Below are 17168 nucleotides of genomic sequence, written 5' to 3'. Positions count from 1 at the left end.
AACCTCCTGCCCCTTACCTTAAATCTATGCCCCCTAGTTATTGAACTCTCCGCTAAGGGAAAACGTTTCTTCCTATCTATCCTATCAATGCCCCTCATAATTTTGTACACCTCAATCAGGTCCCCCCTCAGCCTTCTCCACTCCAAGGAAAAATAACCCAGACTATCCAGTTTGTCTTCATAACTGAAATGCTCCATCCCAGGCAACATCCTGGTGAATCTCCTCTGCACCCTCTCCATTGCAATCACATTCTTCCTATATTGTTGTGACCAGAACTGTACACAGTACTCCAGCTGTGGCCTAACTAGCTTTTTATACAGCTCCTTCATAACTTCCCTGCTCTTGTATTCTATGCCTCAGCTAATAAAGGCAAGTATCCCGTATGCCTTCCTAACCACCTTATCTACCTGTGCTGCTGCCTTCAGTGATCTATGGACAAGCACCCCAAGGTCCCTCTGTACTTCCTTGGGTCCTACCATCCATTGTATATTCTCTTGCGTTGTTAGACCTCCCATAGTGCATCACCTCACATTTCTCAGGATTAAACTCCATTTGCCACTGCTCCACCCATCTTACCAGCCCATCAATATCGTCCTGTAATCTCAGGTTTTCCTCCTCACTATTTACGACACCACCAATCTTCGTGTCATCTGCGATTTTACTGATCATGCTTCCTATATTCACGTCTAAATCATTAATGTACACTGCGAACAGTAAGGGTCCCAGCACCGATCCCTGCGGTACCCCACTGGTCACAGGCCTCCATTCACAAAAACAACCCTTGACCATCATCCTCTTCCTCCTTCCGCTAAGCCAATCTTGAATCCAATTTGCCAAATTGCCCTGGATCACATGGGCTTTTACTTTATTAACCAATCTCCCATGCTATCAAAAACCTTACTGAAGTCCATGTAGACTACATCAACTGGTCTACCCTCATCTGCACATCTAGTTACCGCCTTGAAAAATTCAATCAAATTTGTTAGACATTCTCTCCCCCTGACAAAGCCATGCTGACTATCCCTGATTAATCCCTGCCTTTCCAAGTGGAGATTAATCCTGTCTCTCAGAAATTTTTCCAATAATTTCCCTACTACTGATGTTAGACTCACCGACCTGTAATTACCTGGTTTATCCCTTCTACCCTTCTTGAATAATGGTACCACATTTGCTGTCCTCCAATCCTCTGGTACCTCTCCTGTGGCCAGAGAGGATCTGAAAATTTGTGTCAGAGCCCCCGCTATCTCCTCCCTTGCCTCACATAGCAGCCTGGGATACATCTCATCTGGGCCTGGGGATTTATCCACCTTTAAGCCTGCTAATACAGCCAATACTTCATCCCTTTACAATGTTAATTTGATCAAACATATCACAATCTCCCTCCCTGATCACTACACCTACATTGTCCCTCTCCATAGTGAACACAGATGAAAAGTAATCCTTTGGCTCCACACACAGATTGCCTCTATGATCCCTAATGGGCCCCACTTTTTCCCTGGTTATCCTCTTGCCCCTAACATACTTATAAAACGCCTTGGGATTTTCCTTTATCTTGTCTGCCAGTGATTTTTCATACCCCCTCTTCGCTCTCCTAATTACTTTGTTAAGTACTCCCCCACACTTCCTATACTCCTCTCGGGCCTCTGCTGTTTTCAGCACTCTGAATCTGCCATATGCCTCCATTTTTTTCCCTTAGCCAATCCTCTATATCCCTTGGCATCCAGGGTTCCCTTGACTTGTTACTCCTACTCTTCACCTTTACGGGAATATGTTGGACCTGAACCCTCACTATTTCCTTTCTGAATGACTCCCACTGGTCTGATGTAGACTTTCCTACAAGAAGCTGCTCCCAGTCCACTTTGGCCAGATCCTATTTTATCATCTTAAAATTTGCCTTCCCCCAATTCAGTACTTTTATTTCCAGTCCCTCTATGCCCTTTTCCATAACTACCTTAAATCTTAGAGTTATGGTCACTATCCCCGAAATGCTCCCCCACTGCCACTTCTACCACTTGCCCGGCTTCATTCCCTAGGATTAAGTCCAGTACCGCTCCTCCTCTTGTAGGACTCTCTACGTGCCAGCTCAAAAAGCTCTCCTGAATGCACTTTAAGAATTCCGCCCCCTTTAAGCCTTTTGCACTAATACTATCCCCTCTAATATAGGGAAAGTTGAAATCCCCTACTATTACTATCCAATTATTTTTGCACCTCTTTGAGATTTGCCTACATATCTGCTCCTCTATCTCTCCCTGACTGTTTGGAGGCCTGTAGTACACACCCAGCTAAGTGATTGCCCCCTTTTTGTTTTTAAGTTCTACCCATATGGCCTCATTAGAAGAACCTTCTAAGATATCATCCCTCCTTACTGCAGTAATGGACTCCTTAGTCAACAGTGCAATGCCACCTCCTCTTTTACCCCCTCCCCTATCACGTCTGAAGATTCTACACCCTGGGATATTGAGCTGCCAGTCCTGCCCTTCCCTCAACCATGTCTTAGTGATAGCAGTAATATCATATTTCCATGTGTTAAATAATGCCCTCAATTCATCTGCCTTACTCGTAAGACTCCTTGCATTAAAATAGATACAATTCAGCCTTGTATTATTTACCTGAGCCTTAACAGGTCTACATTTACTCTGCCCTCCGGACTGACATAGCTTCACATTTATATTTGATTGTACAACACCCCCTACTGTATTCCACTCTGTATCCCATCCCCCTGCCAAATTAGTTTAACCCCCCCACCACCCCCCCAACAGCACTAGCAAACCTCCTAGCAAGGATGCTGGTCCTGTTCTGGTTCAGGTGCAACCCATCTATCTTATACAGATCCCACCTTCACCAGAAACAGGCCCAGTGATCCAAGAATCTAAAGGCCTCCCTCCTGCACCATCTCCCCAACCATACATTCATCTGCTCTAACCTCCTATTCGCATACGGCAGGCAGCATGATCACTTCCAGCTGGGACTGATCATGCCCTTCCTGCCCACCATATTGAAGGCTTAGGAGGACATCTAGTACCTGAAAAACGGGTATTCTGTGATTTTTAGACAAGCAAATATAATTTTAAGAAATGAAACAAGTGCTACTATGAAATCCGTTTTCCAGTTACACTTTCAGACAGGTTTTCTGAATCAGGAGGTTCAATATGCATCACAGCAATATTTCACACACCAATGTGACATACAATTTTTATATTAAGGCTACTAAATAGTTTGTTCAAATTTCAGTGTATCTCAATCATCCACATATCATCCAAATGCTCTTTTGAATTCCCATTAACATATAAGGTGAGAAATTAATTCACGTAGCGCCGCAGCAGACTTACCTCGATTCACCAACGCCAGGTGTTCTTCAATGATATGGGTGCATGTAACTGCATCCCCTCCATGCACCCAAACACATAGAAAAGGTGCTATCCCGATGTCAAACAGCACAATCGATCGGCATGATGCCAGGATAATAAAAGTGGACAACGCAGGTCCTGGCAAAGCCTGCTTGTCCACTCTTGAACAAAGAAATGTGAAGCAGCAAGATGATTGTTATTTAAAGGAATAGGCATCCGAAGTAAGTAAAATTTATGGAACTTTTCCCTGTAATCTGTCTGAAAGTACTCGGGAGTGTATTTGGAGGTGTTTTGGTGCCTTCGCAGGAGAGTGTTGTGGCATCCTCACAGAGATGGCCGAGGAGTAAATGACCTGTCCACATAAAGGCCGCCACAGGCATGGGAGCAGCAGTGACCATACCTCTGGGTCTGCAGAACAACAGGGAGATGGAGCAGAGGCTGCAGAGAGGGCAGGCTCTGCACCATACCCTCTACCAAGGTGGAACCAGACTCCTCCATGTTCAACAGTGACAACAGCTGTCTGGCAGGCTAGCCAATGAACCCAGCATCTCATTGTGCATGCCCATCAGCACTCTCCTGTACGAAGCCTCATCAAAGTCCTCATCTGAGTCCACTGCAGCAGAACTCATCTCTGGTGAGCTGTCAAACAAAACATCCTTTACCACTGGTCTGGCCACAGCTTACTCATTCCCAAATGGCTCAACATGTGCTGATCCCACCTCTATACTAACATCCACGATAAGTGTAGTTCCAGTATCTGAGATGGTGGCTGCGAGTATCGGATCAAGTAATGGGGCCTCTTCATCTGTGCTGTGCTGTTGCTCTCTAGCTTCCTCCTGAGGCTGCTGCAGCTGGGCAGGTGGCAGTTCTTGGGTGTCTGAAGGCAAGAAATCAGAAAGGGAAGGTTGGTGCGAGAGAAGTGAGGTGGGGTCGGAAGCAGGAAGTCCGTGGTCACACCATCACAGCTTGTTCATCCTGCCAGATAGCAGGATGAGGATGTGCTGCGAGTTGAGAAGGGGCATAAGGCAGGAACATGTCGTCATCTTCAATGTTCTCAGTTACGTTGGATGCTATGAGCACCATGATGCTGAGAATCATCTCCTGTGCAGGGCTCAGGAGATGTAGGCATCCTTGTCCCCACCAGTTCTGCTCTGCTCCCTTCTATTATGTGCCATCTTGACCTACAAGAGAGAGGGTAGAATGTCAGATTGTGTAGCACTGTGTTTGAGTGATGTGCCTGCCATAGCTGAGTAGCTGGAGGTATGTGGAGGCAGTGAGAGGTGGGTTTGAGGCTGGCAGTATTGGTAGGTGTGTGAGGGTGAGGTGGAGTGTCTGGATATTAGGCGTGAGTCCTGAGTGCCAGGAAGTGCTGCTGGGTGAGTGATGGGGTGTGGTGTATTGAGCTTCATGAGAGGCTGGTGGTGTGATGTGTAGGAGATGCCATGTGAAGATGCATTCTTGAAGATTGGGGCTTGGGCCAGGGAGACAAAGAGGGAGATTTGGGAAAGGAGGATAAGAACTGGGGGGTTAGGGAATGGGGCACAGGAGTGAAAGCAAATAGTGTCCAGGAGATGACTCATGAGTCAGAGATTGGGAAATGGGGTTTGGGGATTGTGGGCTCAGGAGAGGATGGAAGTCTAGAGAATGGGAATTGGGAGATTTAGAGACTTAGAGATTGTGGCTCAGGTAGGTAAGTGTGGGACACTGAGGAATAACAACGGGTTGGTACGAGGCTCAGCCTTTCCTGCAGAAGCAGCACAGCAGCAGTAACATAGGGCTGGATTTTGTGAGTCCCCTGCGGCGGGATCGGAGTATCACGATGGGTGGCGGAGGAGCAGCGGGGTGGAGGGCCCATCGCCTCCCCATCACTCAGAGACCTTCCTGGGGGCGGAATAGGCCGATGACAACCTTCCCGCCCAGAGGCCAATTGCGGCCCTTAAGTGACTTAGTAATGACCAACTAAGGGCCTCTCTTCCTGCTGCTGCTGGGGTCTTACCAGCAGGCTTGGGGGGTGTCTCTCCTTTGTGGGCAATTTGTGGCCCATGGAGGACCCGCACCGGGAACAACTTTACCCCGGGAACCCCTCCCCCGGACTGAACGACCACCCCCCCCACCACCCCACCAGCCCTTACCATGGCCTTCCGGACTGGCCCCAGAGAGCCCGCCTCACCTACCTCTGTTCCCGGGTTCCAGTGCTGGGCCTGGGTCCAAGACCTCGACAGTACCGGCAATGACCACCGCTCCCTGTGGCGCTGCCAATACGACTGAGCTGCAGGCTCTCTGATTGGCCGGCAGCTCTAGGAGGCAGGATCCCTGTCCCTTTAAAGCTTTTAAATGGATGGGGATCCCACCTCCTCGTATTTTGAATCAAAAAGACCAGAAGATTGCTCCAGAGGGACTCAAAAAGGCGCAGCACCAGGAGCCCCGCCCAGCCCAGAGGAGCCCCCACCCCCCGCTCCCCCTGCCGTTGATTAGATGCCAGCAGCGGTGGGAAGAGGCCCTTAATTAGCCTAAATAGGTCACTTAATGGCCTCAATTGACCTCTGGGTGGGAAGGTCATCGTTGGCCTGTCCTGCCTCTGGGAAGATCGCTGGGCAGTGGGGAGGCGATGGGCCCTCCACCCACCACCACCCCACCACCTGTCAATAATACTCTGAGCCCTCCCCCCCACCTCCGTTCCGCCCTCAGGGGGCCTCACAAAACTCAACCCAGTGAGAGGAGTGGCACTGAGAAAGCAGCAGACTGTAAAGGGTTCAGGGAAATCTTGGGGCCTTATTGTGGGTAAATAATGAAAAGATTGTTTCCACTCTAAGATACCCTAGTCACATATACATATGTATGTAGGATTAGAATTTGTGTTAATATCATAAAATTAAAGTTTTTTGCTTTCTGTTTACTCATAAACAGCTTACAGATTTGCACTGTAGCTAGAAATAATCAAATGGTTTAAGTTGCTTATTTCCAGGATGCTGGAAAGCTTAATGAGTCAGTGTACAATTTAGCTGACTGTACTGTTTAGCACGACAAAAAAGGAAAGAAAGTACCAGCTCTTCGTTTTGCAAGCTGGAACGTCAGAACTGTGTCCTGGCCTGTCGGAAGACCTTGCAAAAATCAACGATTATCGGAAGATCGCCATCATTAACAACGAGCTCAGTAGACTCAATGTGGACATTGCAGCACTTCAGGAGACACGCCTTCCTGCAAGCAGATCTCTAAGAGAGCAAGACTACACCTTCTTCTGGCAGGGTAGGGATCTGGAAGAACCAAGACAGCATGGAGTGGGCTTCGCCATCAGAAACTCCTTGCTCAGCATGATAGAGCAACCTTCAAATGGCTCGGAATGCATACTTTCCATCCGACTATTCGCCTCCTCTGGTCCAGTACACCTACTCAGCATCTATACTCCAACACTCTGGTCCCCACCTGAAGCTAAAGACCAGTTCTACAAGGAACTCCATAACATCATTAGCAGCATCCCCAATACCAAACATCTGTTCCTGCTGGGGGGACTTTAATGCCAGGGTTGGGGCCGACCATGACTCATGGCCCTCCTGCCTTGGGCGCTATGGCATTGGAAGGATGAATGAGAATGGACAGAGACTGCTTGAGTTGTGTACCTATCATAACCTCTGCATCACCAACTCGTTCTTTCACACTAAACCCTGTTACCAGGTTTCTTGGAGGCACCCAAGATCACGTCGTTGGCACCAGCTGGACCTCATCGTCACAAGGCGAGCCTCTTTAAACAGCGTTCAAATCACACGCAGCTTCCACAGTGCAGACTGCAACACCGACCACTCCCTGCTGTGCAGCAAGGTTAGACTCAAACCAAAGAAGCTGCATCACTCCAAGCAGAAGGGCCGTCCGCGCATCAACACTAACAGAATTTCTTACCCACAGCTGTTACATAAGTTTCTAAATTCACTTGAAAAAGCCCTTCAAAACACTCCCACAGGGGATGCAGAGATCAAGTGGGCCCACATAAGTGAAGCCATTATATGACTCAGCAATGAGCACCTGTGGCAAATGTGTGAAGCAGAATGCAGACTGGTTTCAATCTCACTTTGAAGAGCTGGAACCTGTGATAGCTGCTAAGCGCATTGCGCTGTTGAACTACAAGAAAGCCCCCAGCGAGTTAACATCCGTAGCACTTAAAGCAGCCAGAAGCGCTGCACAAAGAACAGCCAGGCGCTGCGCAAATGGCTACTGGCAACACCTATGCAGTCGTATTCAGCAGGCCTCCGACACCAGAAACATCAGAGGAATGTATGATGGCATTAAGAGAACTTTTGGGCCAACCATCAGGAAGATCACCCCCCTCAAATCTAAATCAGGGGACACGATCACTGACCAACGCAAGCAAATGGACCACTGGGTGGAGCACTACCTAGAACTGTACTCCAGAGAAAATGTTGTCACTGAGACCGCCCTCAATGCAGCCCAATCTCTGCCAGTCATGGATGAGCTGGACGAACAGCCAACAAAATCGGAACTCAGTGATGCCATTGATTCTCTAGCCAGTGGAAAAGCCCCTGGGAAGGACGACATTACCCCTGAAATAATCAAGAGTGCCAAGCCTGCTATACTCTCAGCACTCCACGAACTGCTTTGCCTGTGCTGGGATGAGGGAGCAGTACCACAGGACATGCACGATGCCAATATCATCACCCGCTATAAGAACAAGGGTGACCGTTACTGCAACAACTACCGTGAAATCTCCCTGCTCAGTATAGTGGGGAAAGTCTTTGCTCGAGTCGCTTTAAACAGGCTCCAGAAGCTGGCTGAGCGCGTCTACCCTGAGGCACAGTATGGCTTTCGAGCAGAGAGATCCACCATTGACATGCTGCTCTCCCTTCGCCAGCTACAGGAGAAATGCCGCAAACATCAGATGCCCCTCTATGTTGCTTTCATTGATCTCACCAAAGCCTTGACCTCGTCAGCAGACGAGGTCTCTTCAGACTACTAGCAAAGATCGGATGTCCACCAAAGCTACTAAGTATCATCACCTCATTCCATGACAATATGAAAGGCACAATTCAGTCTCACGGCTCCTCATCGGACCCCTTTCCTATCCTGAGTGGTGTGAAACAGGGCTGTGTTCTCACACCTACACTGTTTGGGAACTTCTTCTCCCTGCTGCTCTCACATGCGTTCAAGTCTACAGAAGAAGGAATTTTCCTCCACACAAGATCAGGTGGCAGGTTGTTCAACCTTGCCAGTCTAAGAGCGAAGACCAAAGTACGGACGGTCCTCATCAGGGAACTTCTCTTTGCTGACGATGCTGCATTACGTCCCACACTGAAGAGTGTCTGCAGAGACTCATCAACAGGACTGCGGCTGCCTGTAATGAATTTGGCCTAACCATCAGCCTCAAGAAGATGAACATCATGGGACAGGATGTCAGAAATGCTCCATCCATCAATATCGGCGACCACGCTCTGGAAGTGGTTCAAGAGTTCACCTACCTAGGCTCAACTATCACCAGTAACCTATCTCTCGATGCAGAAATCAACAAGAGCATGGGAAAGGCTTCCACTGCTATGTCCAGACTGGCCAAGAGCATGTGGGAAAATGGCGCACTGACACGGAACACAAAAGTCCGAGTTTATCAAGCCTGTATCCTCAGTACCTTGCTCTACGGCAGCGAGGCCTGGACAACGCATGTCAGCCAAGAGCGACGTCTCAATTCATTCCATCTTTGCTGCCTCTGGAGAATCCTTGGCATCAGGTGGCAGGACCGTATCTCCAATGCAGAAGTTCTTGAGGCGGCCAACATCCCCAGCATATACACCCTACTGAGCCAGCGGCGCTTGAGACGGCTTGGCCATGTGAGCGGGATGGAAGATGGCAGGATCCCCAAGGACACATTGTGTAGCGAGCTCGTCACTGGTATCAGACCCACCGGCCGTCCATGTCTCCGCTTTAAAGACATCTGCAAATGCGACATGAAGTCCTGTGACATTGACCACAAGTTGTGGGAGTCAGTTGCCAGTGATCGCCAGAGCTGGTGGACAGCCATAAAGGCGAGGCTAAAGTGTGGCGAGTCGAAGAGACTTAGCAGTTGGCAGGAAAAAAGACAGAAGCGCAAGGAGAGAGCCAACTGTGTAACAGCCCTATCAACCAATTTTATCTGTAGCACCTGTGGAAAAGCCTGTCACTCTAGAATTGGCCTTTATAGCCACTCCAAGCACTGCTTCACAAACCACTGACCACCTCCAGGCGCTTACCCATTGTCTCTCGAGACAAGGAGGCCAAAGAAGAAGAAGACTGTTCAGTTACTGCTGAAATTACAGGCTATGTGATTCTACCTGTTGACTTCTCTTTGTTACCACATTGTGAAACAAGATAGCCAAGACAGTCTTGAGAAAAGAAAACTGACAATGGGCCAAGATAATAAACAAGTTGATATCTGGTATTTTGTAGGAACTACCTCAGTTCTGGGGTCTTGTTTGCAACAACTATTATCAGGAAATAACGAGGCATCTCTGAAAGTGTGTGTGACTAAAGGCCTATAAAGATCTTGATCGTTCCTTCACAATTTGTAGAGAGAGTCAAGATCGAAAGGATCAATAACGTTTACTATCCAGAGGAAATACATTGTAATTTTGTTTGTTTCTCTGTGTGTCTACTGCTTAGAGGCATTCTGTGTGTCAAAGACTTAGTCGAACACAATAAGTGAATTGCATTGCAATTAAAATCCTGCAGTACTCTAGCCAACACTTGGGAGCCCTCAAACCTGAGCTTTGCCAACCTGCACCTATGTTTTCTGGATTTAGAAGAAGTTGGATTGTCACATTTCTTATGATATTTATCTGACAACACAATGAGCAAGTAACAAATTCTTTTGTGCATTATTCAATTACATTTGCTCGCGAAATAATCGAACCTCAGTGTGTTTCATCTCCTACCTGCATACTGCTGGGGAATATATAGGTTATTTGGCCAATTATTTCAGCATATTCATCACACACAAAATGACCCATGTCATCAAAGCAGCACCTCATTTTCCCATTCCCTCCACAAATGCTGGCTTTGCTCACACCAGCAATAAGCAGCACCATGTCAAACATGATGAGCTGAATGTTGTTCTGCTGCCAATCCTAAATGTAAATAATTAGTGCACCCTGTGTAACTTCTGAGCTGTTAATTTAAAGTTATGGAAGATCATCCTGAGAACATCTAGACTTACCACATGCTTCATCTAGGGTCTGGAACATGGCACACTGTCTTCATTTGTTATCTTTATAGCCATCTTAAAAAAGACATAACAGCACTAAGTTATTTCAATAAACATGCATGAAGAAGCATGATGTGAATTAATACATGTATTTTACAATTAGTGAATTCATTTCTTTTTAGTGAGAGCCTAATCCACTGAAGTTCTAATTCAGCAAAAACACACTATCACTAATGTCCAATTTGCTGTGATTAATGGTGACCAAAGTCTGATGCAGTTACTGAAGAAACTGTGGTGATCAGATGTTTAACAGAAGAATCATTTTACTCAATCTGGATAAATGAACTTTATAAACTTTGTGTTATTTACTCATTTATTACCATATAAAATCTAATAGAGCACAGCAGAAATGCAGCAGTAAATAGCTGGCACACTTGCCCAATGTGAATTATATTGTTTAATTTCAAGCTTCTCAATCCTGTCCATGTACTGAATCAGCCTTTGTATATCAATACTCAAATACAACTTTTTCATTTACAACTAATTTCATGGGAAATTGAGAGTTCAATTTAAACAGATGAATGTGTATCATTAAGGTCTATAAACTGATTCAAATCCAAGGCAGGTTTTACGGAATACGAAGTTAATTTTACATGTCTGTATTTCATTTGCTGAATCTCTAATGAAATCTAAACAAACTGCCATCTTGTTTTTTTTTTCATAAATTACTAAATCTTACCAGCTCTGTGCACCTGAAAGACCTACCCTTAGACCTTGCTGACCTCCTGAAATGAAATCCAAACAGTTTTCTGAATTTCTCCTTTCCCCTTGGTGCCTGGAATGTAAACCATGGTCTTTCAGCCAGCGCTTCGAAGTTCCTTAGCCTATAGTACATCTAGATCTAATATTAATTGGCCCAACCACTGAATGTGAATGTTCTACCAAGCAAAACTAAACTGAGGTGTTATCCCTCTTCATAGGGTTACCTCTGGAACATTCCGAAGCCAGTCAATTAGCAGCCAGCTCCAGCAGCAGCGTTTTTCATTTTGCTGCTTGTAAAACTGTTCGGAGATCAAAGTTGGGAGAAGAGAAACCTGAAGATTTTTATATTTGGTTAAGTTTGTACCTCGTATGTAAGACAGCAACTAAGATACAGTTTTTGGCTTCAGTGAAAAGGGGAAACATATCACAAAGCTACTTGTGTGGAAATCAGATGAGAGTGGGATCAAGTTTAGCTCTCATGCCCCTGTGGTTAAATTGCTGACCAGCTTTCACTGTAAGGAATCACACAAGGCTTGGGTAAGGTCCTGGATAGTAATATTGGATCTACAGCCCAATATAAATGAAGACAAATGAGTAAATTGAATTTAAAAAAAGTAAACAGGAAATGTACAGTGGGATTCCTCTTTGGCTTGTATCATTGCAATTTGTACATTGATTTACTCAGCAAACAGATGACTCCATAGTAGAACCTTCCAATTGTCATCATTTTAACAGCTTCTAAGTGGGGAAGGGCATTATGTGATTACATATAGGGATAAATAACATGCACAGTACTTAGACATAGGATTACCTTCTCCTTAAGAGCAAAATATAGCTGTTTGATAAGATCATGCATTGAAAGAAAGGTCATTAGCATGTTAAGTTAGCATTTGTCATGATTATCAACTGAAAATTATGTCATTTCTATCCTGTAATACGCCAACTACAGATTTCTCACATTCTCCTTTAGACATGAAGCTGTCATCTACCCTTCAGTTACGGTGAAATAGGTAAGACCAAGCTCAACAGTACAGGATTGGACCAATGACAATTTCTCTGGCTTCCCCCCACCCTAACTCCATTGGGAGTACTCTACCATCACCAAGTCTCTATCTTGAACTACAGACTAATATTAATCTAAAGGTTTTAATAATTGTTGCCGGGCCTCCCCTGTGATGGGAATTTGCTGCAGAAAGCAACCAGGAACTTGTTTTAGTTCACTTACAAGTACTTTTTGTGAGAATCGTTCTCACACAAATGTCATTGACTTTCTAAGGGAATAATCCCACATGTTTAAAAGTGTTTGGAATTAGAGGAATTCAGTCTATTTCTTGCCTTGTAACACAATTCTGCAATTAATTTTGCAAAATATGCACATATTTGCAAATAACTGTGAGTAAAAGTTGACTTAGAACCAAATTGCAAAAACTGCGAGTCATAAGTGGCCTTGGGTCACCAAAATGCACTTGTTTTTTGAAATTTCTGTACAATTAAACAGAGCAAGGGTGGAAAGCAACCTCCTTCATCCTCCCACCCAAGCAAACTTCATCCTTATCTCTGATGCCAAGTATGCAGAGTTCATGGTTTTCCTTATTCACAAAATTAAGACTATCTGCTCAGCTGTCCCAGCCTTCACTTATTCCAATGCTTCATAACCACAGTCTGCATCTTCCTTCCTCAGCCCTAGATTCCATCTCCACAATACTCTGTAGCTTCTCCATCATCTCCCTTTGCTGCTCTCATCAGATTCAGCTCCATGAGACCCATCACATTTTTCTTTTGACCCTTTCCCAGCTCAGTTCCTAGCCTCTCAACCAACTCTCCTTGTCGAAGAGTCACTGACATTATAAACTTTTCCTTTTCCTCTGGCATTGTCCTTCCACCTTTCAAAGAAGCTGCTTGCACCCACACTCCTTAAAAGGCTCCCCAGAACCCTCTACCCTCTCCAACTAACCATCAATTTTTCACAAAATTTCTCAAACCCATCATTCCCATCTAATTTGGCATCAATTTTTCCCATCACCCCAAGTTTAAATCTCTTCATTCTGATTTCCATTCATCCACCAGAACGATCGTCAAGACAACAATACATGGATCTTACAGCAGGTTTCAACACCATCAATCATTCCATCCTCTTCTCCATGACACGGTGCAATGCGGCTCAACATTTTACCCTGGGCTCACGCTGTTCTTCATATGCATGCTGACTCTTGGCAACATTATCTGCAAGGATAGTTTCAGCTTCCATGTGTATATTGATCTACAACAACCCTTGAATCCAGAACTTTTGCTGTCCTGTTAGACTGCCTATTTGACATCATGTTGTGGATAAGCCGGAACTTGCTCCAACACAGCATTCTTTTGAATCTCACCAGAGTGTTTTATACCTTATCCCTCAGTTCCATCCTCCTTCCAAAATACGCACTTGGGCTAGGTAGCACCTGTTTTTTTTGGGTGCCATGAGGTCCCTTAAAGTTCCAAAATGGTGGCTGTACCACAAATGCATACTTCTAATGTGAAGTGCACTGGACGCCATATTGGTAAAGGGCTACGGCGCGTGCACTTAATGTCCGCCGGCAGGATGCACAACGAGTAGATTATGATGTCAGTAAGCGCGTAATGCTGACTTGATGCCAGCGCTGCCATTTTGCAGCTCCATGCTCCAGCCAATGCTCTGTCTTAACCTCACATAGCTGAACACATTAAACAGCACGAGGGCCCCACTCCATCAGCACTGTTTAAAGGGATTATCAACTGTTTACGTTAGTTGCTGGATTATTTGTTCTGGTTGTTGTTGTAATTCTATGAGTTTTGGCTGCTTTCGATTGTTGGTTAAAGTTTCAATAGCATACAAGGGGTGGTCTGGCAGGTGCTGGAGTACTTTTTGGTGACTTAAAAGCTTGTGCACAAACCAGTTGCTCCCAGACATGGGTGGCCTAGTAGCATTGAGCCTGACAGGGACAATGAGTAGAGGCTATGCAGAGAAGAACAAGCTGCTAAAAGACTGAAGAGGAGAAGGGAGAGGGGAGATGGGCTGTCGGCAGGAAGCCCTGTTCGCAGAGGGTCTTTGGGGGCTGGATCGGCTGGAGAGTAGATTGCTAAAGTGCTGTGATGCCCTGGAAGCCCTTTTACACATTGGTATCCAGAACCATGATGGCAACAGTCTAAAGCTTCCATGAGAGCAAGATGAGATTGCATGGCACCAGTCTGAGCTTCAACTGCAGCCCTCAGACATTGGGTGGATGTTGTCTGTACTGCAATGGAAGCTGAGACATTGGCCAGCAGACATTCTATCATGGTTGATTCCACAGGTGTGCTGCTGGAGGTAGCCACCTGTTTCTTGATGGAAAGAATAGGCTCATAACTCTGGAGCAAGACCTATGCTAAATTGGTGCTGGATTCCTCCATGCTCCTTGACATTGAGGGCAGTCTTTCTGGTGGCTTCCCGTGCACCAAGCATTAGCATATGTACACCTGTGACCTGGCCCAAAGTCCTCAACTGAGGCCTCTGCAGCAGAACCTCGAACCTCGCCCTCCAGCAAGTTAGCACCTGCACTATTCTTTCCCCACTTCCCTGGCTCCTGCACACTTGTGCCCAGTCTCTCACCATGTGCAGAGCCTGCCTCTATCTTATCCTCTAAATTACATGTAGTGTTTGAGTTGGTGGGTGCAACTGTGAACTCAAGTGATGGTGTTCCTTCATCTTCACTGTCTTCTTGCTTTTCCTTCACTGCCTGGTCAGGCTGTATTTCTTGGATATGTGAATGGATAAAAGGACAAGGGTAAGGGTGTAGTGAGGGGAGAGGAGAAAGTAAAAAGTATGTATTTACACCCTCTGCAGCTTCAGTCAGAAGAGATTGTGGGATGAGGGAGAAGGTGAATGAGAGAAGGATTAGATGTGCAGATACCCTCATCTTCAATGGCTTCAGCTGCACAGGTGGCCACAGCTTCAGCAATGGTCCTTCCCATAATGGCCAGCACCAAGTCCTCCGTGAGGATTAGAACATGCAGTAGGCCTCTCCCTCTCCTTTTAATTCCTGCAAGCTCCGGTTGTCTGCCACCTTCTCCTGCAAGAGAAAGGGAGGTGTATCAATGAGTGTTGTGTAATCTGTTTGGGTGATGTACCTGTCATGGTTGAATAGCAGCTAGTGTGTGCTTGCTGTGAAATGTGAGTGCGAGGCTTGCAGTAGTGCAAAGTGTGTGAGGGTAAGGTAAAGCATATGAATGTTAGTTATGAGTTGTGATTGATAGAGATTGCTGGTAGGTAAGTGATAGTGGTATGCTGATTTAGGCAGTTGCTGAAGTTGGTGGTGCAGTTGTTAAGATATGGCATTTGAAGATGCATTCACTGTGTGAGATCATTGAACTTCCTGATGCATTGCAACTATGTTCTTGGAGCTGTACTCCTGACATTAACTTCCTTCACTATCTCTTGCCACTGTCTTCTGAGGATCTCTCTAAAGGGCCTCCACAAATGTACAAGACAGCTTTCCTCCATTCAACCTTTTCCACAAAGACCGCCAGTCCCTGAGGCTCATACCATCACCAGTAAGTGTAGATTAAAATTTCAGCACACTGAAACAACAGTTAGACCATTTGAGGATGGCGGGCCACCCACAAGAGCTGCCGCCCCATCAGAAGTGGCCAGTGCTGAGGCTGCATCACTAGGGAGAGGGCATCTCAATGGAAGGGCACCCTCGAAAAGAGGTGAGTTTGGTTAGGGGAAGCTGGGACCAGGCAGGCAGGCTTGGGGGTGTTGGTCATGGTGCACCAGTGGTACTGTTGCCACTGGGGTGGCCATTGCTACAGGGGGGCCCTCTTTGGGTCAAATAGCCCCCCACCTCCCACCCCAGAACCTGCTAGGAGCCTGTCAGGGTTTACCTGGCGACCTCCCCATGGGGTAGTGGGCTCTTCCAAGGCATGCAAAATGCCTGTGGGGGTGGGAAGTGACACCTAATTAGCCACTTAAGTGACTCAATTGGACACCCGTTGGGCAGCCATACCGCCAATGTTCCTGCCACTGGCAATATTTCATGGCAGCGGGAAGATGTTGGTCTCCCCTCCTGAAGTCTTCCCCCTCCATATTGCCAGCCCTCCCGCCTCCCAGCCCGATCCCAATGGGCAGGGAAAATTCAGCCTAATTTCAGACAGGCAAGTAGACCGAAACTCACTGGAGGTTATTTTGACTTCGAGCAATAATGTAAAATGGGCAATATCCAACCAGTCACCTGCAATAAATACATCTCTCTGAAAATCTGATCGGATATTGCCTGTTTTACACTATCACCCAAAGTCAAAACTACATCCACTGAGTTCCAACCACTTTCAGTGAAGGACAACTTTTGGCATTGACAATGAGAGCACACATTCCAAGCACTCAAGCTGATCTTTGCTCATACTGTACCAGACTATCAGTAAGAACTTTTCAAACCCACACTCCAGAAAGAACACCACATGCTATAGGAAATTACATTACGTGAATTTATTTCTGTCTCTCCACATACTTCTATGTTCTCTCATCTCAACACCCATGTTTCTCCTTCATTTTATCATGCAATATGTTTGCCTAATTCCCTAACTTTAGATTCTGAGGATGTATTCCCCAAGTGAGAAGAGTAAATTTGGTGGCAGGTTGGTGTGGGAGCTGTAACTTTGTTGGGTTGGTCATGGCTGAAATCCTCTGCGTGCAGGATGATGCAATGTCCCTGCAACAGCTTAAGCTATTGGCACTCATGCTATGGCTTCAAGAACATGCTTGCTTCCTGATAGCACCACAATCTATTGAGAGGCCTAGCTGGAGATAGATCTTCTGTGGTCTCCTTAGAAGGAAGGCTATGCATCTGGAGCAGAGACATGAGCTGGATGCCCCACAATCTGCAAGA

At 46.2% G+C, this 17168-nt stretch overlaps 1 protein-coding gene across 11 annotated transcripts in view; it reads right to left on the bottom strand.

Moving 5' to 3' along the window:
* LOC137356372 (doublecortin domain-containing protein 2) overlaps positions 1–17168 on the bottom strand; it is a 198976-nt gene that overhangs the window by 2977 nt on the left and 178831 nt on the right. For 9 of the 11 annotated variants that reach the window (XR_010971044.1, XM_068022287.1, XM_068022263.1 and 6 more), the window contains 2 exons: positions 11290–11359; positions 10537–10599 (listed from right to left, as the gene is read on the bottom strand). Coding sequence is in view for 10 of the 11 variants with exons in the window: in XM_068022287.1 (XP_067878388.1) it covers positions 10577–10599; positions 11290–11359 (93 nt within the window). In the remaining variant the exon portion in view is untranslated. The remainder of the gene's footprint in view (positions 1–10536; positions 10600–11289; positions 11360–17168) is intronic. The other 2 variants (XM_068022334.1, XM_068022309.1) reach the window with 1 other exon arrangement.

Source organism: Heterodontus francisci, chromosome 3 (genome assembly GCF_036365525.1).
Source record: "Heterodontus francisci isolate sHetFra1 chromosome 3, sHetFra1.hap1, whole genome shotgun sequence".
NCBI classification, from domain to species: domain Eukaryota; kingdom Metazoa; phylum Chordata; class Chondrichthyes; order Heterodontiformes; family Heterodontidae; genus Heterodontus; species Heterodontus francisci.
The sequence above is the reverse complement of the archived record's forward strand: the minus strand, read 5'-3'. Positions and strand labels throughout refer to the sequence as shown.